This window comes from Mobula birostris, chromosome 1, assembly GCF_030028105.1.
Source record: "Mobula birostris isolate sMobBir1 chromosome 1, sMobBir1.hap1, whole genome shotgun sequence".
Taxonomy (NCBI): Eukaryota; Metazoa; Chordata; class Chondrichthyes; order Myliobatiformes; family Myliobatidae; genus Mobula; species Mobula birostris.
The window spans coordinates 115,784,273-115,809,993 of record NC_092370.1 but is presented as its reverse complement, the minus strand read 5'-3'; the positions used below and the strand labels follow the sequence as shown (position 1 = coordinate 115,809,993).

Sequence of the window (25,721 nt, the reverse complement as noted above, 5' to 3'; positions counted from 1 at the left end):
GTTCTTCAATGTTCCTCTACCAAAGATTTACATTTTCAGATTATTTTCCGCCTCCGTGAATTTAGCTATTCACCGCCTATTTTCCTCACAAGCCCTGTCTTCACTCTGCTCTATAACATTGTAAATCTAGAGACACCACACCTGGCCCCATCATTTCATCTCATTGATTGTGAACAGTTAAAATTAAGAGGCATAGATAAGGTGCATGATACCCATCTTTCCCCCAGGGTAGGGGGTCCTAGGCACAGGCTTAGGGTAAGAGGGAACATATTTAAGAGAGACCTGAGGGGCAATTTTTTCATGCAAAGAGTAGTGAGCATATGGACTGAGCCGCCACAGGAAGTGGCTGAGGCAGGTCCAACGGTATGATTTGGGAAACACTTGGATAGGTACTGTACATGGAACGGCAGGCTGAAGGGACCAAGTGCAGAAAATTGGGTCTAGCTGTTGGGCACCATGGTCAACATGGACTGGTCGGGTTGACTGGCTGCATTGAACTGTGACTCTGTGAATCTATGAGAGCCGAGCATTCAGCATGAATCTGTGACACCTGCTCCCAGCCTCCCAGCCAGAAAGTGACCCATTCATCCACACTCTCAGCTTTCTATCCTTTAACCAGTCCTCACCCTGTGCCACTCCGATGTCATGTGCTCTGTGTGGCACCTTGTCAAAGACTTTCTGAAAGCGCAGTTACACCCTATCCACAAGCTTCCCATGTATCTATTCTGCTAGTTACAACCTCTAGAAGCTCAGATCAGTCAAACATTATTTCCCTTCTATCAAGCCGTGTTGACTTTGCTTAATCCTGCTATTATTTTCCAAGTGCCCTGAAATCACTTCCTTAACAACATTCTCTCTTCTACTGAATCAGCCAACTGGTTGGTAACTCTCTCTCCTTCCTTCCATGAGTAGAAGGGCTCCAGATTTGCATTCTCCCCTACCTGAGTAAAGGTTTGAATCAAATTCAAAGACCATCCCTTCATCTTCTGGATTCCATAAAATCAGCTTGGTGACAAGTGTCAAAAAAAATGTGTAATCTGTTTAATGTGGTGTGTTCTGTTTAGGGAGAGAGCCCTTGCACTGAGAGTTTATATAGTTCTCTCTACTGAAAGAAAGTTAGAGATTAAGGTTAAAATTATGCAAATTCTGATTTGCTAATCCTATTATTCAAATTGGTTTTATCTCTTGAGCTACTCTGCTGACTGCTTTCCTTTTGAACAGCCCTAGGAGTTGGGTACAGCTGGAATCCATCAGCGCTCAATATCCTTGTAGGGGACACAATCCACTGGCGGTGGGAGGCCCCACCTCTCATCCAGGGCTTGAGCTACCGAGTCTTCAGTGTCTCCAAATCCAGTGATGTGGATTACAAAGGCAGGGGCTTTATAAGTGGAAATACTGGCACTCCATCAGGCAAGTACCCCATCTGTGCATTTAATTTAACTGGTATAACCCAGCTGATAGGGCCTTGTCATATGTCTAAAGTTCATCTTTGTTACACACACAAAATTCTGGAGGAACTCAGCAGGTCAGGCAGCATCTATGGAGGGAAACAAACAGTCAACATTTCAGGCTGACACCCTTCATTGGGACTGGAAAGAAGGGGGGATGCACAGAAAGCCAGAATGTGAAGATGGGGGAGGGGAAGGAGTACAAGCTGGCAGGTGATAGGTAAAGCCAGGGGAAGGGGATGAAGTGAGAAGCTAGCAGGTGAGAGGAGGAGAAGGTAAAGGGCTAAAGATGAAGGAATCTGATAGGAGAGGGAGAAAGGGAAGGAGGAGGACTCCAGGGGTAGCTGTTGGGCAGGTGAGAAGACAAAGGGTAAGAGGGGAGCCAGAATGGGAAACAGAAAAAGGGAGAATGCTGAGGGGATAGAAATACTAGAAGTGAGAGAAATTGATGTTCATGCCATCAGGTTGATATCAGACAGAATATGAAGTGTTGCTATTCCAACCCGAGTGCGGCCTCATTGTGGCAGTGGAAAAGTCCATGGACCGACGCATCAGAATAGGAAGTCAAATTAAAATGGGTGGCCACCAGGAAGTCCTGCCTGTTCTGGCAGACGTTCCCTTCAGCATTTTATGTGTGTTGCTCTGGATCTCCAGCAGCCTCAAAATCTCTTGTGCTCACCTTGGTTACTTTTTCAGATTTAACAGCATTTCTTCTGGGTGTTCTAATAATTTCATTCACACTGTGGAACAAAACTGAGCTCGGACATGGGGAAATGTTTCAGCAGGGACTGGCCTTTCTCCAGCACCTAACATAGCCTCGGGATGTCCCAAAGAACTTTCCAGCCCACAGGGTCCTTCTGAAGTGTAATCACTGTAGAGAACAGAAAAATCTCTCAAAGGTTGTTGTGGAAGTGAGTTGATGATCAGTTGAAGTGATGTTGGACGGGGAATCAGAGCATGGGGAGAACTCTCCTGCTCCTCTTCAAGCACTTAGTCTCTGCACCAATCCTACACTCATTTCCTTTTATTCTCTTCATGTTCCCAATCAACTCCTACAGTCCTTAGGGTCTCCTAAACTTTTCTACCCTGCTTCCCACATTATCACAATGTCTACTGCCAGAAGACCTTCACTGGCTGTCAATTGCTTGTGGAGATCCCGAGATCACAGAAGGTTATACATAAATGCCCGAGTTTTCCTTTCTTTATGCTGGTTAAGCTGACCAAGAAATCTCCCTTTTTCCATGTAGGCTTTTTCTCCCACCGCTTCACCTCCCCTGGCTCGTTTTTCTACAGCAGTGGTTACATCGACCAGAACAAAAAGATCTTCCTACAAGGCACAGTGCATGTGAGGGCAGCAGAGGAGAACTCCTTAAACCTGCGCGTTTCCGTGGCTGCAAGTGAGGCAGAATACCTATCTGGTGAGCTCATCCACTTTCAGTCTGCAGATTTTCAGGCAGTACCAGGACCAGGTTAACAGAAATCCAAATCAGGTTTATATGTCTTATATGATATGAAATTTGTTATCTTACAGCAGAGCAAAGACATAAAATTACTATAAATTACAAAATAAATCAATGGTGCAAAAACTAATGAGGTCATCTTCATGGATTCATGGACCATTCAGAAATCTGATGGTGGAGGGGAAGAAGGTGTTCCTAAATCATTGAGTGGGGGTCTTCTGGCTCCCTAATGCTAGTAGTGAGAAGAGGACATGTCCCAGATCCTCTCAGCTCCCTGGCTGGGTTAGGTTTGTTGCTATTAAAGAGGTCACCCATTAAGTGAGGCACTAGTATTGCCCAATAGACATCATTGCTTGTTCAAGATGTGGCTAAAACTTCTTTGAGCAAAAAATGCTAACTTCGGGAGAGTACACATTGTAGATACGGGGACCAATGTTCTCCAATCATGAAGTTCCCTGTCATTACAGCTGTTCAGTGACCAAGATAGTGGCAAACAATTATCAACACGTATTTGCATCCATTGTATCTGCTGTGTTTTACCATTAATAGGAAACGCAATGAAGCAGAAAGAAATCTCAGAGTACACAACCAAGCATGAGTGAATCTAGGGATGGGGATGACAGGCCCCTCACTGTAATCTGTCAGTCAATGATTTTTCCAGAGAGTGTCTGGGTGAGAACAAAGGGTGTAACCTGTGAAGTAGGGCTTCAAACAGAGTCTTCCTTTTTCAAATATCTGCTGACCCTTATTCGGCATTAAGCACATAAGGTGGGTGACACTGCCTCACAGACTCGGTAGCTCAAGCCCTGGATGAGAGGTGGGGCCTTCCACCACCAGTGGATTGTGTCCCCCACAAGGATATTGAGCGCTGATGGATTCCGGTTTCAGTCCCAAACTCAGGTGCTGTCTCTGTGGAGTTTGCAGGTTCTCCCTGTGACTTCTCTCAGCCGCTCCACTTTCTCTCACCCTGAAGGCGTGTGGGTTGGTGAGTTAATTGTTCACAGTAAATTGCACCTGGTGTGGGGGCGAGAGCTGAAATCCTGGGTCATGGGGAGCTGATGGGAATATGGGAATCAAAAAATGGGATTAGTATAGAATTAGAGTAAATAGTGTTTAAAGTGTTGGTGTGGACTCAGTAGACAAGTGTTACCATACTGTATAAGACTGAGACAGCATAACCGTCGAAAGCAATTAAACAATAAGAAACTTTAAACAAAATTCTCCCATATTACCTTTCCTTTTATAGCTTGGTGTAACTTTGTGCAAGGTTAAAGAAGGTAATGGATGTGTCTCTTGCATAGAATATCTGTAATAAATGTAAATGCAGTGGATTCTGGTTAATTGGGCCATTGGTTAGCCATTTATTTGGGACAACTCTTAAAGAACAAAAATAATCTAGAAAATAGCTGGGATTCCTTTCATTTATTTGGAATGCTATGCCACTTAATTGGGGTAGAAGATTGCTACTAAGCAGTTTCTAACTAGTGTCAGACGACTGCACTAATGTGGCCATTAGATACTACACCTACCTTAGAATGAACAGATTTTAAATAGTGTCGGTTGGATACACGTGTTCAAAAAGCAGTGATTTTTGTCACTGATAGTTGGCAAGAAATAAGCAATAAGACAATTCAGAGCTGCTTTGCTCAGTGCAGGTTTCAAGCATTTAGGCCGGGAGTGAAAATGAAACAATTTCATTACTTCAGCAGATTACAAACTATAAATAATTTGAAGGTATTAACAATCACCTTGAACGCTACAATGAAAGTGATGATTTGGAGGATGCAATCATCAAATTGCATTGTGTGAAGGCAATCCATTACCTACACAAGGCGTATGCAGCATACAGATATACTGGTTGAATTTAGAATTTACGATTCCTCCGTCGATAACAATTGGGAATTAATACACAGCTTTATAGTACCATACTAGTATTGATGGTGCTTTAATTTGTTCTGTATTTCACTTAAGTACATAAATTTGTTACTTTTTCCGTGAAGCTTCGGCTAATTGGGACAGCTGTTTAAATGGGCCAAAATGTATTGGTCTCAATGTGTCCCTATTAACTGGAATCCTGTGTATTGTAAATTTATCTGTAGTATGAGATCCCCCAGAGCAAAGAGGAACATTCTCACATCATTTACTAGATTGGCATAACATTTTGGAAGACAATTTCAGAACTGTAGACCCAGGCAGCTGAAGCTGCAGCCACCAGTGACTGAAATCCAGGGTGATCAAGAGGCCCAACTGCTACAGGTCAAGTTTCTGTATGAGCCACAGCTCCAAAGCCATTGGGCCCTGCCAGTTGATACTTTCATTTGTGATCCATTTGAACTTCCTCCTGCCTTTCCGCATCTAAATCTGTAAGTGTTCCTCCCCACTCATGTATGTGACCATTTATCTTGATCCCTCCCAATAGGAGCGTGTCCCATGTTCTCACTGATCTTTGGATGGAGAAGTTTCTCCTGAATTCCCTGTGGGATTTTGTGGTGATCATCTGACAATGCCACCCTGCAGTTCAGCACTTTCTGACACGTAGAAACTTGCTCTCTACATCCCCTCCTTTAGAATCTTCCATGATTCTTGGAGTACCGTGTTCAGTTCTGGTCATCTCACCACAGGAAGGGTGTGGATACTATAGAAGGAGTGCAGAGGAGATTTACAAGGATGTTTCCTAGATTGGGGAGCATGCCTTATGAGAATAGGTTGAGTGAACTTGGCCTTTTCTCCTTGGAGCGACAGAGGATGAAAAGTGACCTGATAGAGGTGTGTAAGATGATGAGAGGCATTGATCATGTGGATAGCCAGAGGCTTTTTCCCAGGGCTGAAATGGCTAACATGAGGGGGCACAGTTTTAAGATGTATGGAAATAGGTACGAGGGGATGTCAGGGGTAAGTTTTCACACAGAGAGTAGTGGGTGCGTAGAATGCACTGCCAGCAACAGTGGTGGAGGTGGATACAATGGGGTCTTTAAGAGACTCTTAGATAGGAACATGGAGCTTAGAAAAATAGAGGGCTATGCGGTAGGGAAACTCTAGGCAGTTTCTAGACTAGGTTTCATGGTCGGCAGAACATTGAGGGCCAAAGGCCTGTAATGTGCTGTAGATGTCTATGTTTCTATAGTTCTATGATGAGCTATCCTATACTCCCAACTCTCTGTTCTGACAGTCAGCAATCTTTTCTGCTGCTTCTTCTAACTTAATATTCATGATCATTTGTCTAATCTTAAAAACCTAGATAAGTTCCATCTACTGTTTCACCTTCTGTTACTTTGAGAACATAATATGGTAGACCAAAACTTCCCACCTTGAAATCTATTGATTATTATACTTTTCATCCCCAGACATTCTTCTACTCTTTAGTGGCACTCTGTTATCTTTTCCATCACCAATGTTTGCTGAAGGGTCAATAATTCTTTGGACATATTCTGTCCCCTTTCTGAAGCACAGGTACTACCTCAGCTATCCACCAGTCCTCTGTCTCTGCCACTGCGAACAAATTATTCAATAAATGCACTGAAACACTTGCTACCACTTCCTCAGATTCTTTGAAATCTGTGTGTGAATGTGATCTTTCTGAACCAAGGTTTGTAATCATCTCTGAATTTAACTAGCTTCTTTGAAAGCAACTATGCAGTGAAGAAAATAGTTGAGAGAGGTAAATGGCATGTTGACTTCCAGAAGCCTTGAGCTCAGGAGTAAAGATGTGCTTCTACAGTTATGCAGAGGCTTGACACCTGGAGTACGGTGCACAGCTTTGGTCTCCTTATTGAAGGAAGAATAACCTTGCCATGGAGGGAGTACAGTGAAGGTTCACCAGACTGGTTCGTGGGATGATGGGACTTTTGTATGAGGAGAAATTGGGTTGACTCAAATTGCATACATTAGAGATCAGAAGGATAATTTGACTCTCATTAAAATACTTGACAGGGCTCAATAGTTTGGATGTGGGGAGAATGGTTTCCCGCCTGGAGAAGAGAGCTGGTAGAGGTGGAGGGTGGCTGGGTCATGGTCTCAGAATTTCGTACCTAGAGGATTTCTTCACCAGAGTGCGGTACACTTAGAGTTCTCTCTCACATTTGGCCAGGTCAGTTTATATACATAAGGAGGTGATAGAGCTTTGGACTCAAGGTCTTGGATGTTGAGATAAGAGGATTACCCATGATCATATTGAATGGTGCAGAAGATTCAAAGGCCAATTGTCTTCTGGTGCTCCAGTTTTTTGCTATTTCTTGTTGCCAGGTCAGAGGAGCTGCAGGGTGCTATGGAGATGGGAGATTGAGGGAAGGAGTCAACAGGACAGGCAGCACCTGTAGAGGGAAATGGACAGTTGCAGGTCAAGATTTCAGCTGCACTGAGAATTGTAGAAACAAGGACTTGCCAGACTAGGGCAGGTAGAGTTCACCCAGCAAACTTCTAGAAAGGACACCAGCAGACTGAGGAAATGGAACCATTCTGGACAACTGCTGTCCAGGAATCCAGCTGGAGGTACTGGTCTCGACGTATTGCTTTCCTTGTACCCCATTCCCTGGGCTGACAACATATTCTTCCGTCCCCAGGACACCTGGAGACGGCACAGTCACAACAAGATCATGGTGGTGACTGTACAGCAGCCAAGCCCACCTGTCCCCAGTCGGGCAACAGCACTTCAGACAGCGATGGATTCACGTTTCTCCTGTCTCCCTGCTACTCCCCCACCATCAACAGCTTCACGCCATCTAATGGTACTATATACGACAAACTCACCATCGTGGGCACTGGATTCAGCAACGTCACCTGTGCTAATGAGGTAATTCAATATCGTTTCACCCTCACTCCTTCCTCGGCATTGTAGGCCAGACCAACATCTATTGTCCGTCCACACTGGGTGGGTCACCTTCTCAAACGTGTGACCTGCTGCTGATGATATTTCCATGGTATGCTGGGAACAGAGTTCCACACTTTCAATTCGGTGCCAATGTTGTGTTTTAATGTACAACCATTCACAGCAAAATTTTAATTTAGCCCCTATTTATCAATGTAACTACCAGGGCGTTTATCTCTTTAATTATATTGTACTGAAGGAAACATCCAGAATCTTTTACAGTCGGTAAAATAATTCTCTCTCTATCTGTCAATGTTTTTGCCCTCCCCGCTCCATTTCTCCATACTGTTCATCTCACTGTGTCTCCCCACTTCTCTTTCTCCTCCCTGCCTTTAACATTTCCTTGGGTCAGGCAATTGCAGATTGGAAGATACCAGCATTGAGTTCAGTCGGACAGTGCAGGTTGGAAGTTTGTTGCCCGGCGTGAGCCCTCATTCAGCTGTTCTGTCTTGTTTCAGGTGAGAGTTGGGCAGCACCGTTGCATCATTGAACATAGCACGGAGTGGGAGATCCTATGCCATGTGGATGTGGAGGAAGGGATGGAAGTTGGAGTGGCAGCTCTGGTGTCAGTGAATGTCCACAATCATGGTTCTGCCATCTCCACGCCTTCTGACGAATTCAGCCGCCACTTTGTGCTGCTCCCTCACCTGGACAGGGTGACCCCCAGCCTGGGCTCCACCACAGGACGGACCAGGGTCACCCTCACCGGCTCAGGCTTTGGAAAGTCCCCCAGTACCATCCAGGTGCAGCTGGCATCTGTGCCCTGCACGGTTGTATCTGTGAATTACACGCATATCTCCTGTGATTCATCCGCCTCCGTTGTCTCCAGTGGGATTGTCAGCATTTGGGTACGAGGTCTCTTGGCCACGTGTACAGGCTCCTGTAACTTCACCTACACTGAGAGCATCACACCAAGCGTGCTGACTGTCTCCTCAGATGTCCTGGACACTGTCTACACTGATGTGACCATAAGTGGCCGAGGATTTGGCAGCCAAGTCGAGATGGTTCTTATTTTAGTTGGAACTGCCAGCTATAGACCCACTGATGTTTCAGACACTAGTCTGAACACGACTGTGGGACCCCTGCCTGTTGGTCAACACCCCCTCAGGGTCTTGATCTTGGACAAGGGTTTATCTGCCGAGACTCTGTGGCTCACCAGTGCTGCCACAGCTTCTCTGCTCCCAGCCTCAGGAGGGATTAACGGAGGCACCACGTTGTCCATCACGGGGAACGGTTTTGTCCGGGGTGCCACCACTGTGACGGTTGATGGCTCCACTTGCCGCATTCTCACCAGCACCCCGGGAGAAGTCAAGTGTGTCTCCCCGGCCTGCGGCCCAGGCATCGTCCAAGTAAAGGTTACAGTTCATTCCACGGTGTATCCACTCCTGACCTTCACCTGCAACCAAACGGAGACGCCCGCTATTCTCGCTGCCTCTCCAACCACCGGTGAGTGCTCATTGGAACATCTTCCTCCAGTGCCCAGTTCAATACCAGCCCAGTACACTGCACCCATTCCACACCACCCCCTTCCATTCACAACCATCCCACCCTTAGCCAACACTCTCCCATCCAATCCACGCCATCCCACCTGATCCCAAACCATCCATCCCAATAAAGTACAACCTTTCTCCAACCATCCTCAACACCCGTTCACCCCATTCTCGCCTTTCCCCAATACCCACCCAATTCATTGCCCTGGATGTGACGACGGTCAGATCTTTGCTGTCAGTGGCCTTTCACTCTAGAACTTGAACTCGCCCTCGAGGACCTAGCTGGAGGTATGAACTGGAGGAGGCAGAAGCTATGCAGGGTGATGGGGTTGGTTAGAATTACATTGAGTTTACACACAGAATTAGATCATCTTGCCCAATGCAGGATGATGGAGTTGGTTAGAATTACATCAAGTTTTCACACGGAATTAGACCATCATGCCCAGTGCAGAACGATGGGATTGGTTAGAATTACATAAAGTTTACACACAGAATTAGACCATCCTGCCCAATGCAGTATGATGGGGTTGGTTAGAATTACGTAGAAGTTACACACAGAATTAGACCATCTTGCCCAATGCAGGATGATGGGGTTGGTTAGAATTACATCAAGTTTTCACACGGAATTAGACCATCCTGCCCAGTGCAGGATGATGGGGCTGGTTAGAATTACATCGAGGTTACACACAGAATTAGACCATCCTGCCCAGTGCAGGATGATGGGGTTGGTTAGAATTACATCAAGTTTTCACACAGAATTAGACCATCCTGCCCAGTGCAAGATGATGGGGTTGGTTAGAATTACATAGAGGTTACACACAGAATTACACCATCATGCCCAGTGCAGGATGATGGGGCTAGTTAGAATTACATAGAGGTTACACACAGAATTAGACCATCCTGCCCAGTGCAGGATGATGGGGTTGGTTAGAATTACATCGAGTTTACACACAGAATTAGACCATCCTGCCCAGTGCAGGGTGTTGGGGTTGGTTAGAATTACATAGAGGTTACACACAGAATTAGACCATCCTGCCCAGTGCAGTATGATGGGGTTGGTTAGAATTACGTAGAAGTTACACACAGAATTAGACCATCTTGCCCAATGCAGGATGATGGGGTTGGTTAGAATTACATCGAGTTTACACACAGAATTAGACCATCCTGCCCAGTGCAGGGTGTTGGGGTTGGTTAGAATTACATAGAGGTTACACACAGAATTAGACCATCCTGCCCAGTGCAGTATGATGGGGTTGGTTAGAATTACGTAGAAGTTACACACAGAATTAGACCATCTTGCCCAATGCAGGATGATGGGGTTGGTTAGAATTACATCAAGTTTTCACACGGAATTAGACCATCCTGCCCAGTGCAGGATGATGGGGCTGGTTAGAATTACATCGAGGTTACACACAGAATTAGACCATCCTGCCCAGTGCAGGATGATGGGGTTGGTTAGAATTACATCAAGTTTTCACACAGAATTAGACCATCCTGCCCAGTGCAAGATGATGGGGTTGGTTAGAATTACATAGAGGTTACACACAGAATTACACCATCATGCCCAGTGCAGGATGATGGGGCTAGTTAGAATTACATAGAGGTTACACACAGAATTAGACCATCCTGCCCAGTGCAGGATGATGGGGTTGGTTAGAATTACATCGAGTTTACACACAGAATTAGACCATCCTGCCCAGTGCAGGATGATGGGGCTGGTTAGAATTACATCGAGGTTACACACAGAATTAGACCATCCTGCCCAGTGCAGGATGATGGGGTTGGTTAGAATTACATCAAGTTTTCACACAGAATTAGACCATCCTGCCCAGTGCAAGATGATGGGGTTGGTTAGAATTACATAGAGGTTACACACAGAATTACACCATCATGCCCAGTGCAGGATGATGGGGCTAGTTAGAATTACATAGAGGTTACACACAGAATTAGACCATCCTGCCCAGTGCAGGATGATGGGGTTGGTTAGAATTACATCGAGTTTACACACAGAATTAGACCATCCTGCCCAGTGCAGGGTGTTGGGGTTGGTTAGAATTACATAGAGGTTACACACAGAATTAGACCATCCTGCCCAGTGCAGTATGATGGGGTTGGTTAGAATTACGTAGAAGTTACACACAGAATTAGACCATCTTGCCCAATGCAGGATGATGGGGTTGGTTAGAATTACATCGAGTTTACACACAGAATTAGACCATCCTGCCCAGTGCAGGGTGTTGGGGTTGGTTAGAATTACATAGAGGTTACACACAGAATTAGACCATCCTGCCCAGTGCAGTATGATGGGGTTGGTTAGAATTACGTAGAAGTTACACACAGAATTAGACCATCTTGCCCAATGCAGGATGATGGGGTTGGTTAGAATTACATCAAGTTTTCACACGGAATTAGACCATCCTGCCCAGTGCAGGATGATGGGGCTGGTTAGAATTACATCGAGGTTACACACAGAATTAGACCATCCTGCCCAGTGCAGGATGATGGGGTTGGTTAGAATTACATCAAGTTTTCACACAGAATTAGACCATCCTGCCCAGTGCAAGATGATGGGGTTGGTTAGAATTACATAGAGGTTACACACAGAATTACACCATCATGCCCAGTGCAGGATGATGGGGCTAGTTAGAATTACATAGAGGTTACACACAGAATTAGACCATCCTGCCCAGTGCAGGATGATGGGGTTGGTTAGAATTACATCGAGTTTACACACAGAATTAGACCATACTGCCCAGTGCAGGGTGTTGGGGTTGGTTAGAATTACATAGAGGTTACACACAGAATTAGACCATCCTGCCCAGTGCAGGACAATGGGGTTGGTTAGAATTACATAGAACTTACACACAGAATTAGGCAATCCTGCCCAATGCAGGATGATGGGGTTGGTTAGAATTACATTGAGTTTGCACACAGAATTAGACCATCCTGCCCAATGCTCTGCATGAGCTCACCACCACTCTCCTTCCTCACAACCCATCTCCAAGCTCCTCACAGCCTGTTCCTAATGATCATTCTACATCCCCTAGATCAAACTGAACCCAGGAGATGTTTTAACAACTCCGTCATTTGTTTTAGGTGTAAGTGGAACAAGACTCACCATTCTTGGGCAAAGCTTGGGATCTGTTGTCTCTGAGGTCATGGTGTCAATCGATGGCGTCCTGTGCAGTGTGACCATGGCTAATGAGAGCTGTGTGGAGTGCACTGTAGGACATCACGCTGGGGGCAACTTCCCAATCCTGCTGGAACATGTCAGGAGAGGATACGCAAACTCTGGCTTCTCGTTTCAGTACCAGCTCAACATAACTTCTGTCTCTCCAGCTGAAGGCATGTATAGATACTTGAATCCTTTTAATGCTTTGAACAGGTAAACTAAAAGCAGAAGGAGGCTATTCTGCCCCTCAATCCTATCTCATAAGATCGTGGCTGATTATTTGGTAACTTCAGTTCCACGTTTCTGTGTACACCCAGTTATCCTTCATCCCTTGTTCATCAAGATCCTGTCACTGCTGAAAATTATCCAAAGCAGACTTCCACCACCCACTCAGGGAGAGAGCTCCAAAGACTCAAGACTCCCCAAGAGAACATTTGCCCTGTATAGATGATCCCTTCTTTTTTAAGGTGATTTCTTAAGTCTTCCATCTAACAAGGTGAAACTTCCTTTCCAAATGTCTCTCAGATTATTTGTTTCAATCAATGGCCCACTTACCCTTGTATTCCTTGGATACCAAATAACCCATGTAGTCAGATGGAGAACATCCCAACTCCACACAGCCAGCACCAGGGGTCAGGATTGAGCTGGGGCTATGAGACGGTGGCTCTAACACCAATGGAGATGTCTGTCTGCCCGTCCCTGAGCCAACCCAGTGATTCCGTTCCGCACCTCCTCCAGAGCTTCACGTCCTGATGCTGCTGAGCACCCGTTCTCCATCTGCAGCTAAACCAAGAGTTTGTTCAGGGTATCCTTGCTCTGTGCTGCCCTGAATTACAAAGACCAGCACTCTCGCACTGCTCTGTGAACCCACCCTGCCCTGTGAGTCTCTGTTCCTGCACCCTCTCTAGGGTTGGACACAGCAGTGACAATAGATCTTGTTTCTGGAGCCTCATTTTAACCATGCACATTCTCCCGGTTCCCAGGCAGCTTCGGTGGGGGCCTGATCTTGATGGTGAAGGGCACTGGATTTGACATACAGAAATCGCGAGTGTTTGTGTGCGACAGTGAATGCAGGGTGGAGCCAGCAACCTCCAGTTCCAGCAGCCTACACTGCCACCTGCCTCTGAATAATGGTGAGGACCCACACACCACAGTTCAGAAAGATGCCCTGGGTTTGGTCCACTTCAGACTGGGAATCCCACCACAGACTGGCCTCTTGCACTTCTGAGGAGGGGAGGGGTAGTGGATTCACTCCCTCCGTCCCTCCCCCCATCCCCACACCAATCAATCTGCTTCCGCAGCTGCATTATCAGTTCTGGTTGGACACAAATCTGGAAATTGTCCATTCATTTGTGACACTTCCTCAAGTACTGCCCCTCCCACAGCGTGGCATTCTCTCAGTGCCACCTGTGCCATGGTGTGCCGTTCCCTCAGTGACACCCCTCCCAGAGCGTGGCATTCCCATTAGTGCCACACCTCAGTATGGCACTCCCTCAATATCACACCAGAAAGTCTAAGTATTGCACTTAATGCTCTGGGGTTAGCTGTGGCATGACCCTCTGGTTCAGACCTTGGAGAATGCAAGATCTACTGATCCAAACACTTCATGTCTCTGCCAGCACTGTTAACATCCCTTATTTCCCACAGAAGGTCTGTGTCCACAGTGCACCAAGTGTTTCACTGGTGCAGAGTGTGGTGTGTGGGGTGGAGGGTTCAGCAGAAATAAGCTCGTTTGTCAACATTGCCAATCTGTGTTGGATCAGCTTCTTCCTGCACAGCCGCTGAGAGCACAGGCACAGGTCACACCGCATCAACCTCCGATGAAGGGAGGAGGTTTACACTCAATTCTCCCAACACGTCACAGAACAGCAGCATGTTCTGGGAAGCCACAAATGTGGCTGCGGATGTCGACGGGGTAGTTTTGGTTATTTAGAGAAGATGAGAATACCAGTGATCAATGAGGTTGGGTACAGTGATGTGGACTGACCCCATGTCACCTGCCTGTCCAGGGACTGGGTCTCAGCAGCAATGCAGCATGACTGTTGTAAACAGTGAAAATTCAATCCAGCTGCTCAACGCCTTTACCTACACGTCAGCTTTGACCCCCGTGGTGACCGCCGTTGAGCCCAGGCGAGGAGGAACAGCAGGAGGCACCAAACTGACCATCACGGGATCAGGCTTCAGGTGAGTGTAGGTTCCAATCCAATTGGATATCACGTTCGGAAGAACCTGTCCACTTTTGTGTCATTCTCAGGAGACATGTTACTTTTCATTTCCAGGTATAATAATTATTCTTAAACAGCATACTTTTGTTGTATGGAACAAAAGGGATATCATGTATTATGGAACGACTGTTCCCACTAACTATCTTGTTGCTGTGATACGTTTCCACTTTGCTACCCAGTGCCTCAGTGTGAGTATCCTTAGCCTGACCAGTCCTCACACAAGCTCTCACTTGTAGGCGTGAGATAGGCAGATCAAACTTATACTGCCATCTCTGCATCACTCTCTGAACAATATCTGTAGGGAGTCTGGCAATGCCAGTTTAGGTTTCTACTCTCATCCCTGAGAAATTTGATCCATGTTGTGTGGAGAGTGAACCCTAAACAAGGAGAGGAGTTAGTGGACCTCCAGCTCTTGCAATAATCTGCCCCTGAATAGTGATTCAGGGAGTCACTATTGCCCAGAAGCACAACTGAACCAGGAACACAAAGACTGCGGCTGCAGGGGCAGGCCAGAGACAGGGTATTTTCCAGTGCCCCCACCCCCCCATGTGGAGAGTGTGAAGGAACGTTCAGTGCCCACTGAGCGCAGCTCCAGCAACAGTCAAGACACTCAACCCCAACCAGTTCAGAGCAGCCCAGTTGATTAGGTTATGAAGACACGTAGTCGTCTTTTATTGTCATTTAGTAATGCATGCATTAAGAAATGATACAATATTTCCTCCGGTGTGATATCACAAAACACAGGACAGACCAAGACTGGAAAAAAAAAACAAAACCACATAATTATAACATATAGTTACAACAATGCAACAGTACCATAACTTGATGAAAAAGTCCATGAGCACAGTAAAAGTTCAAAGTCTCTCAAATGTCCCATATCTCACGCAGACGGGTGAAGGGAGAAAAACTCTCCCTGCCATACCTGACTCTGATTCATCCGAAAACTTCGAGCTCTGATCAGCTCTCCAACACCGAGTACTGAGCGCCATCACTATCCAAACGAATCGACCTCCTTCTCGGTCGCCAACAGCAGGCAAAGCCGGGGATTTTGAGGCCTTCCCTCAGAAAGATTCCCGACCGCGCAGTAACGACAGCAGCGAACGAGTGTTTCAGAAATTTTTCCAGATGTTCCTCTGTGCTTTCACACCCCTCTCTATCAAATCAGAATTGTCCACAGCCCCTGTTTAACAGATACAATATCATTTTTCACTGGAGGACTGCACACGCGCGGTGCACTGCTTTCTCTCCTCCTGCCTATCACCAGAAGACATTGGAGCAGAAATAGGCTATTTGGCCCATTGAATTTGCTCTGCCATTCACTCATGGCTAATTTATTATCCCTCTCAACCCTAATCTCCTGCCTTCTCCCCATACACCATCCACCACCCTAAACACACACTCTCTCCACCACCAACACACAGTGTTCACCCTCTTCCAATGCATTGCAATTTCTCACCCAGATTCCACCAACAGCACCTCCCAAATCCTTGACAGCTACCACCAAGAGAACAAGGGCAGCAAGCACAGATTGCCCTCCTGTTACTCACTGTCCCACCTTGGAAATGTTCCTCGTTTCATCCTCACCACTGTCTAACTCTTGGATCTCCCTCCCAACAGGACTACAGGTGCACCTTCACTAGACCTTCTCAAGGGCAATTGGGATGCGACATGCAGTAAATGCTGGGCTTGCCAGTGATATTCAGATCCCAAGAAATAGGTGCAAGTAGAGCACCCAGCACTCCTACCTTTCTGCAGTTATGCTCACCTGTAGACCTGCGCACCTCCCACAATGATGGTTCCTCTTGTACTTCCAGCATAAATGAGACTTCTGTCACTGTGGCTGAAGCTGCCTGTGAGATCCAGTCTGTGAATGAAACCAACATTGTTTGCATCACCGGTGCACAATCACCCTCCCAGAAGACCAAGGTCAAGGTCAACGTAAAGGGAAATGGCATCGCCAAACTGGTGAGGGACTCATGGTCTTTGAAAGAAAGAGAGTTGTCCGGCGGGGGGCGGGTAGGAATGTGGGGAGGGGCCCAACACGAGACATGAGGAGATGGAATGCAAGAAGTATGGATGGGATCTGGAAGAGTGAGAATGTGAGAAGGGTGGATGGGACACAGGGATCAGTAATATCCTAATGTAAGATGATGTTGTCCCAGTGCAAGGGGGCTGGAAATTTTGAGATGGAAGTGGGCCGTATTAGGAGACAATAGCTTCGGTGTAAAAAGCCAGTTGAAGTCTAAAGGAATGAGAGGTGATCCTTCTATAGATGTACTGTGGAGAGCATTCTGACAGGCTGCATCACTGCCTGGTATGGGGGAGGGGGCTACTGCACAGGACCGAAAGAAGCTGCAGAGGGATGTAAATTTAGTCAGCTCCATCTTGGGTACTAGCCTACAAAGTACCCAGGATATCTTCAAGGAGTGGTGTCTCAGATAGGCAGCGTCGATTATTAAGGACCTCCAGCACCCAGGGCATGCCCTTTTCTCACTGTTACCATCAGCTAGGAGGTACAGAAGCCTGAAGGCACACACTCAGCTTCTTCCCCTCTGCCATCTGATTCCTAAATGGACACTTAAACTTTGGACACTATCTCACCTTTTAAATATATATTATTTCTGGTTTTGCATGATTTTTAATCTATTCAATATACATATACTGCAATTGGTTTACTTATTTATTTTTACTTTTTTCTTCCGTATTATGTATTGCATTGAACTACGCTTACTAAGTTAACAAATTTCATGACACAGGCTGGTGATAATAAACCTGATTCTGGTTGATATCTTAATGGGAGTCACAGGAAATGCTATTGAGGTAGAAATGGCAGAACAAGCTGAATGGGCTGAATGGCCTTTTTCCTTTCCTCACCTTCTGTTCGTTATTTTTGGCAGGACTTTGCGGATTACTACTATGTCGATGTGTGGTCATCACGGTACACGTGGGGAGGTCAGCCACCCCCTGAGAAGGGCTCCCTGGTGGTCATCACCAAGGGCCAAACCATCCTGTTGGACCAAAGCACGCCCGTGCTAAAGATGCTGCTTATTCAAGGTGACCGCACTCAGAGCCCTCCTGCTGCCGACGCAGAGTGAAATGGAGTTGGGCTCGAGGGAATGGGGACACAGCAGTCACAGTGCTGGCAACTCAGGGGCCTACCGGAGTCATTTGAAGCTGCCCAGACTCCCGTGTACCATTTGGCAGGAGCTCCTAAAACAGGCACAGACCCTTGAATCACGTGTATTTCGACAGTGGAGCGACACACACAGAATGCTGGAGCACTGGGGGACTGCTTTGCCAAGTCCCTTCACTCTACCCACTGCAAAAGGCAGGATCTCCAGGAGACCACTTCCCATTCCCACACTAACACGTTTGTCCACGGCCATGGTGAGCCCAGAGACAGGCCGGAGGAGCAACACTTCATATTCTGTCTCGCTGATCTCAACCTGACAGCATGAACATTGATTTGTCTGCTTCCAGTAACCACTCCCCTCTGTTTTCCACACACACACACACACACGCACACACACCCTTTTGTTTTCCATCATTCCAGTAGCCCTCTCACCCTTTCTCTTCCCCTCTCCATCCTCATGACTTGCCTGTCACTTCCCTCTAGTTCCCCACCTCCTTCCCCTTATTCCAAGGTCTTCTGTTCTCTCTTATCAGATTCCTTCTTCAATCCTCTGGCTCATCCACCTGTCACCTTCGAGCTTCCCACATCATTCCCTTTCATTCCCCTTCCCCCATTCCTCCACACCTTTATGTTCTAAATTCATAGAAACATAGAAAACCTACAGCACAATACAGGCCCTTCGGCCCACAAAGCTGTGCCGAACATGTCCTTACCTTAGAAATTACCCAGGGTTACCCATAGCCCTCTATTTCAACCACTCTTCCTTTCCAGTCTCAGCCCAGAGCATCAACTGCTGGTTTTCCTCCATGGATGCTGACTGGCCTGCGAGTTCCCCCAGCACCTGTGTGTGTGTGTGTGTGTGTGTGTGTCCTCAGAAAAGCACACTGTACAAGACCACACCAGGACAGGTGGACTTGGCCTTCTGCTCCATGTTGGTGTGTGTCTCCATCTTCTGCCACCACCACCCCCTCTCCTGTGTATTTACTCAAAGAGGCTGTGTGCGGGCAGGAGGGTGGGGCTGTGGAGGAGGTTAGAGATCACTGAGATCATTGCCCTTAACCTGTTTGCAGGTGGTTCTCTCATCTTCGATGAGGTCGACATTGAATTCCAGGCCGAGAACATTCTGATCACGGACGGTGGGCTACTCCAGGTAATGCAGGTTGCGGGAGGATGGTGTCAGAGTATTGGAGGAGAATGGTGTCAGGGTACTGGGGACAGCATGGTTTCAGGGTACTGGGGAAGGAAGGTGTCAGGATACTGGGGGGATTGGGAGAACTCAGATCCACGGCTCAGTGATACAGGGTAAAGCATGTGCGCAATGTGAAGAGAGATCTGCGACTGGTGTAGGTGCTCCTCCTGGCCAAGTGGCTGTGACTTCCTCCTGACTGCGGGTCCTCTGATTCACTGCTGGCTAATTGGGTTGTCCATCACAGAGATGGACGTATTCCCAACCAATAGGATGTAAATCAATTAAAACTTGCAGATAAATTGAAAACAGAAAATGTTGGAAACACCCAGCAGGACAGACAGTGCGTGTGGAGGGAGAAACAGTTAAAGATTGGGAACTCTTCTGTCGTGTGACGGCACATCAGGAATGCACCCAGCTGGATGCACCAGCCCAGCACTCTCGAAGAGCCTTGAGCTGGAGCAGGTGAACGCCAAGGGAGGCCATTCCGCCCTTCACCAACTCAGTGACCATGACGACTGCTGGGCTTCATTTCCTGACTCCCTCATCTGCAGCAATGCACGGACATTAGCCCTGAATCTACTTGGTCAAGACTTGCAGCCACCAAGGTGGAACAACCTGAGGATTCCCCCTCACCAAGGAGGGAAATCCTGGGTGCTCCCCCGTCCGGATGAAAGGACTTATCTCGGTGTGAGTGGTCCATTGCAGGAACCTGGAAGCTCCACCTCACACAACATCACCACCACCACCACCGTTGTGGCTCCCAGTTTCTCTGCTGAAGTGGCTTGAGTCACGGGCAATCGCAGTACAAAGAGGCTCTCACTCTGTCTGGCCATCTGCTGACCACGGGTGCCAGACCAGTGGGAACATGCAGTCAGACCAAGTGGGGGTGGGTCTGGTCACCACGGATTGCTGTGTGGAGACGGAATGAACATCCCCTCAGCTGTGGCTCAGTCCGAATGTCTCCGCAGTCACTTTATCACACCGTTACATTCCGATCTGCTGGAAGGTTCTAGACACAGGCCCATGCTCTCAGGTCCTACACTCCAAGAGATGGAAAGTAAAAGCTCCCGGACAAATCAAGGGGATTCTACTGGTCCCCCCTTCGGGACACACATTTGGGAGTCCAGCCACAGGAGAGTTGTCCCCAGTATCCCTGCCTGAGATACTGAGCGACAGGTGGGGGTGTGCTCATCAATTAAACTATTTCCCCCTTTTTTCCTGGGCTAGGTGGGAACAAGTTCCACTCCTTTCCAACACAAAGCCACCATCACCCTTCACGGCCACCTGCGCTCCAGGGAATTGCCCCTGTACGGATCCAAGACGCTGGCTGTTCGAGAGGGCACACTGGAGCTCCACGGTAAGCCTGCAGGAGATGAGTGCACACAGCAGCTTCCACAATACACTCCAGTGAACACCCTGCACCCCAGCAGAACCCTAACCCCAATTAAACATCACAGGGCCCTTTACAGAACGATATTCAAACCTAGAGTGAAGACCTCTCAGAGAGGTGACCAAGTGGGACACTGCGAAATTTGTCTGGAATTGGTATATTGCGCTGAGATACAGTGAGCAGCTTTTGCTTTGGTGCCATCCAAACAGATCATGCCAAACGTAATTACATCAAGATAGTAAAAAGAAAACAGAATGCAGAATAGAATATTACAGTTTCAGAGAAATGCAGTGCAGGTAAAGGACATCCTCAGAAATTCAGAACAGTTCATTCCCACAGAAATATGTAGGTATAAGGAATGTAAGTTCGTCCTTTAGATGGCATCTATCCCAATCCTTTGAGGGGATGTCCGTACACACTTGTAGGTTTTGGATTTGCTCTTCTGACTGCTGTGCTTCCCATTCTCCTCGTTCAGGTCAGCCAGTCCCTGTAACGTGGACTCACCTGTCTGAGACAGCAGAGGCGGGCACTTCAACAATAACACTACAGAAACCTGTGAGCTGGCAGGCAGGGGACCAGATTGTCATTGCAACAACTGGAAACAGGTAAGTCCATGGTGTTGTTGTACTTGGGTAGCTAAGGCTGGGCAGGACATGTGAAACCTCGTCAGGGTCACCAAGGTCCAGAGCTGGACCTCAGCCCACCACTGGGACCTCATAGGCTGAAATGAGGGAATCTGTTGCACTGTAGGACGGGTGGTACGGAGGGAGCATCAAACTCAGGGAGGACCAAAATTAAGAGAGCATAACACTATGGATGGACAGTATTGAGGGAGTGTCACACTGTGGGATGGACGGTACTGAGGGAGTGTCACACTGTGGGACGGACGGTACTGAGGGACTGTCACACTGTGGGACGGACGGTACTGAGGGACTGTCACGCTGTGGGACGGACGGTACTGAGGGAGTGTCACGCTGTGGGACGGACGGTACTGAGGGAGTGTCACACCGTGGGATGGACGGTACTGAGGGAGTGTCACACCGTGGGACGGACGGTACTGAGGGAGTGTCACACTGTGGGATGGACGGTACTGAGGGAGTGCCACACCGTGGGAGGGACGGTACTGAGGGAGTGTCACACTGAGGGATGGACAGTACTGAGGGAGTGTCACACTGTGGGATGGACAGTACTGAGGGAGTGTCACTGGGAGGAGCTTGGTTCTGCTTGTTCCAATGTTTCAATACAAGAAGATGTTCACTTGTACTGAGACCTTGAAGTGCGGCTGTGACTCCTGGGTTACATCAACCTCTACCCCACCCCACTCCCAACCCTCCACCTCCTTCCACCCCTCACCCTCCACCTCCCCTCCCCACATTTACAACCTTTAACCCCACCTTTCAATCTGCAGACACAGCCAGGGCGAGAGCGAGCAGAGAACGGTCGGGAACGTGTCAATGGACGGGCGGACTCTGTACCTGACGGAGGGGCTGAGATACAGACACCTGGGCACAGTGCTGCCCCTCCCTGGGACTGTGCTGGAGGCTCGGGCTGAGGTGGGGCTGCTGACTCGGAACGTGGTGGTGAGAGGCTCCAACAACGTGGAGTGGAATGACCGCATCGAGCGGTGTCCGGACGGGTTTGACACTGGTACGGAGGGAGTCCCAACATGGGGGGATGTCATCTTGCTGGGCAGCATGGTAGAGTGGGTGAGGGAGTGTTCACACATCACACCCCCTCAGCCCATGGGGGGAGAAATCTGAACGTTAGTTCCCATCCCCCCACTGCAAAGCCTCCCCCAACCTACCTGACCCAATCCAGCCTGCCCACACCAAATCCCACAGACAGACACACACACACACACACACACACACACACACAAACACACCCGCACACAAGCACACGCACGCACACTCTCTCTCTCACTCACACACACACTCTCCCACCACTCTAAGGCCCACCTCTCTCTCTGCAGGTGAGTTTACCACCCAGACCTGCTTCCAGGGGCGGCTGGGAGAGGAAATCGGAAGCGACGAGTATGGAGGCTGCATCATGTTCCACTCCCCACATCCTGACCAGGGGCTGGTGCAGGGCCGGATAGAATACGTTGAGGTAATTCACCCTAATCTCCCCACCTCTCCTGTCCACATCAACCCATTGTATCATATCTCAACCTCCACTCCCAGCCTACTCCACCCTCACCCTATCCTACCTCGCCCTCCTCATCCGTCCTCACCCTATCCTACCCCACCCAACTCACCCCACGCTATCCCATCTTTCCCTCCATCCCCTAATTTACCCCACACTATCTCTCCTCACCCTCCTTCCCCATCCTCACAGTCAATCGTGTCCACACCATACAACACCAACCCTGCCTCGTTCAGTCACCAATCCCCCATTCCAAACTGGAAAAACTGGTTATCTGAGATTTTTGAATCATACACGTAACAGAACTTTTCCCCTTCCCCTCCCCTCCATCCCTACCCTTCTGTCCCCTCCCCAGGTGTACCATGCTGGACAGGCCTTCCGCGTGGGCCGTTATCCCGTCCACTGGCACCTGTTGGGGGACCTGTCCTTCGGCTCGTACATGCGAGGCTGCTCGATCCACCAGACCTTTAACCGCGCCGTCACCATCCATGGCACGCACCAGCTGCTGGTGGAGGACACTGTGGCCTTCAACGTGAAGGGAGGGGCCTTCTTCCTGGACGATGGAGTGGAGCAGGACAACGTGTTGCGCCACAACTTGGCCGTGCGGGTGCGCCAGAGCACCAGCCTGCTGAACGACGACCTCACCCCGGCCGCCTTCTGGGTGACCCACCCCAGCAACACCCTGCAGGGCAACACCGCGGTGGGTGGCACCCACTTTGGCTTCTGGTACCGGCTGCTAGAGCACCCAGATGGGGCCTCGTGGGACCAGAACCTGTGCCCGCGTAGCCTCCCCCTCGGGCTTTTCCTCAACAACTCGGTCCATTCCCAGGGCTGGTACGGTCTCTGGATATTCCCGGCCTATCACCCGAACAGGGAGGGCAGGTGCTCGGGCGGGAACTCCCAGCCGGCGGCCTTTTACTCTCTCACTGTCTGGAACTGCAGGAAGGGGGCCGAGTGGACGGAGGCAGGGGCCCTCCAGTTCCACGACTTCCTGCTGGTCAACAACGAGGAGGTGGGAGTGGACATCCGCCGGGTGCTGAGGGCCCACGTCGGTGGTTGGGGCCTGGCTGCAGGGGCCCTGCTCAGCAACCTCACTGTGGTGGGTCATGCCCGGGGTCTGGACCCCCGGCTCTGCACACGCACTGGCCTGCTCCTGCCCCTGGACGAGGGGCTGACCGTGGATGGGCTCCGCTTGGTGAACTTTGACCAGCCTGGCTGCGCGGCTCTGGGGCTGGCATCTATCACTGGGAGCTGCAGAAAGGGCTGCGGGGGCTGGAGTGTCAGGTTCAATCGAGTCCACTACTCCAATGTCTCCAACAAGGCCGCCTTCCACTTGGAGCATGAGATTGTGCTGCATGACACCGATGGCTCCCTTGCAGGTGAGAAGAGAGGTGGAACTGGGTGTTGGGGAGGGGAAGGGAATGGTTCTAACCGGCAGGATGGTGACCCTGCGGAGAAGGTGGTGGGACTGGGTGACTGGTTACCCAGGATGAGGAAAAGGGCAGTGGGGGTTCCCATTAGGAGGAAGAGGTTGAGTGGGTGATGAGTGGAGTGGACAGGAGGGTGGGGTTCGAACAGTGGGAGGAGTTTGGAAACTGAGCGGCAGAGCGCGTCAGAACTGGGAGATGGGGAGAGGGAGATGGGAGGGTTACTGGAAGGAAAGGTGGTGGGTGAAGGAAAGGGAGGTCAGTGAGACGGGAGAAGTGACGAGGGGAGCTCAACGACATGGGGGCAAGGAGTGGGAGGTAAATGGGGACCCGGAGAGAAGATGGTTGGAAAAGGGAACAGGGTGGGTAGTGTGGAAAAGGGGCAGGGAGATGGGAGGGCACTTGTGAACTCGAGAATGCCTCGGGGTGGGAGGAGGTTTGAAATGACTGTAGTTACCTACTCACTGTAACTGATGTTGGAAGAACATACAGAAACCATGTTGAGTGGGGGGTGGGCACCAAGATAATGTCCCTGCCTTGTAGGTCTATCAAGCTACCCCATATGCTCCATCACTGGACTTTCCCTCAACCCCTCCTACTGGGAGTAATTCTCACATCCCCGTTCACTGGGGAATATTGCCCCTGAATGTTACTGGTGACGGCGGGAGGGACGGGGCCGAGGGAACACCACACGGTAGGCGGGGCAGTACCGAGGGAACGCCGCACAGCGGGAGGGACGGCGCCGAAGGAACACCATACCGTGGGAGGGACGGTACCGAGGGAACAGCGCATGGTGGGAGGGAACACCACACGGCGGGAGGGACGGTACCGAGGGAACGGGACACAGTAGGCGGGACAGTACCGAGGGAATACCGCACAGCGGGATGCGTTAACTATAACTCGGGCTGCTTTTGCAGGTGGTGCTGGGTACAAGGTGGTTCCTTACAGTCGGTTATTGGACCCTGCACGGTGCCAGCAGTCAGAAGAATGGAGCCAGCAATTTCCGGGTGTTGTGTGCGACTCCACTGTCAGCTTTCATCATGTCTCTATTCACAGCCCCTCTCCATCTGCCCTGTGGGGGCGTCAGCTCATCCTGTCCAACGCTTACGGTACGCCCCCTCCCACTCTCTCCCTTTCACCCCCTCCTCCACCAACATATCAGTTACTCTCAGGTGAAGAGCAGTGTGCTCAGGCGGGTTTGAGTGGAGCGGTTTGGTGTTCAGGCACTTCCCCAGGGTGAGAGCATGAGGAATCTACGTGGCTGCAGCTGCCGGAGAAGATGGCCTAGATAGGATTATAACTATCGTATGGACTTGTCCCCTGACCAGTTCTGTTGAACGTGGCTCAGAGCCCTGTGCAAACTGAGCAGAATGAGGAATCAGAAATAGAGCAGCTGAAATAAAAACACAAACTCTCAGCATCTGGAGAGAGGGAGGGAGATAGGAAGATAGAGAGAGAGTGTCCGAGTATCAGGTTCACACACGTGTGTCAACACTGAAAAAGAACAAGGAGCCCTACAGCACAGTACAGGACCTTAGATCCACAATGTTGCACTGACCTTTAAACCTAAAATCAATCTAACCCTTCCCTCCACCATGATCCTCCATTTTTCTATCATCCATGTGCCTATAAAAGATTCTCTCAAGTCCCCCTATTGTATTTCTTTTTACACCACAGCTGGCAGGAATCCCATGTGCTCACCACTCTCTGTGTGAGAAAACCAAAACTTACCTCCAGCATCCCCCTATACTTTCCAATCTCCTTAGAAGTATGCCCCC

At 49.0% G+C, this 25,721-nt stretch overlaps 1 protein-coding gene across 1 annotated transcript in view; it reads left to right on the top strand.

Moving 5' to 3' along the window:
* Positions 1 to 25,721, top strand: part of pkhd1l1.1 (PKHD1 like 1, tandem duplicate 1) — a 154,967-nt gene that overhangs the window by 68,912 nt on the left and 60,334 nt on the right. The window contains exons 35-51 of the mRNA XM_072247945.1: positions 1,222 to 1,410; positions 2,696 to 2,866; positions 7,468 to 7,697; positions 8,231 to 9,218; positions 12,359 to 12,607; positions 13,418 to 13,567; positions 14,444 to 14,618; positions 15,513 to 15,518; positions 16,474 to 16,624; positions 17,557 to 17,713; positions 18,863 to 18,942; positions 20,209 to 20,338; positions 20,847 to 20,976; positions 21,780 to 22,018; positions 22,344 to 22,480; positions 22,872 to 23,895; positions 24,861 to 25,052. Coding sequence (XP_072104046.1) covers positions 1,222 to 1,410; positions 2,696 to 2,866; positions 7,468 to 7,697; positions 8,231 to 9,218; positions 12,359 to 12,607; positions 13,418 to 13,567; positions 14,444 to 14,618; positions 15,513 to 15,518; positions 16,474 to 16,624; positions 17,557 to 17,713; positions 18,863 to 18,942; positions 20,209 to 20,338; positions 20,847 to 20,976; positions 21,780 to 22,018; positions 22,344 to 22,480; positions 22,872 to 23,895; positions 24,861 to 25,052 — 4,398 coding nt within the window. The remainder of the gene's footprint in view (positions 1 to 1,221; positions 1,411 to 2,695; positions 2,867 to 7,467; positions 7,698 to 8,230; positions 9,219 to 12,358; positions 12,608 to 13,417; positions 13,568 to 14,443; positions 14,619 to 15,512; positions 15,519 to 16,473; positions 16,625 to 17,556; positions 17,714 to 18,862; positions 18,943 to 20,208; positions 20,339 to 20,846; positions 20,977 to 21,779; positions 22,019 to 22,343; positions 22,481 to 22,871; positions 23,896 to 24,860; positions 25,053 to 25,721) is intronic.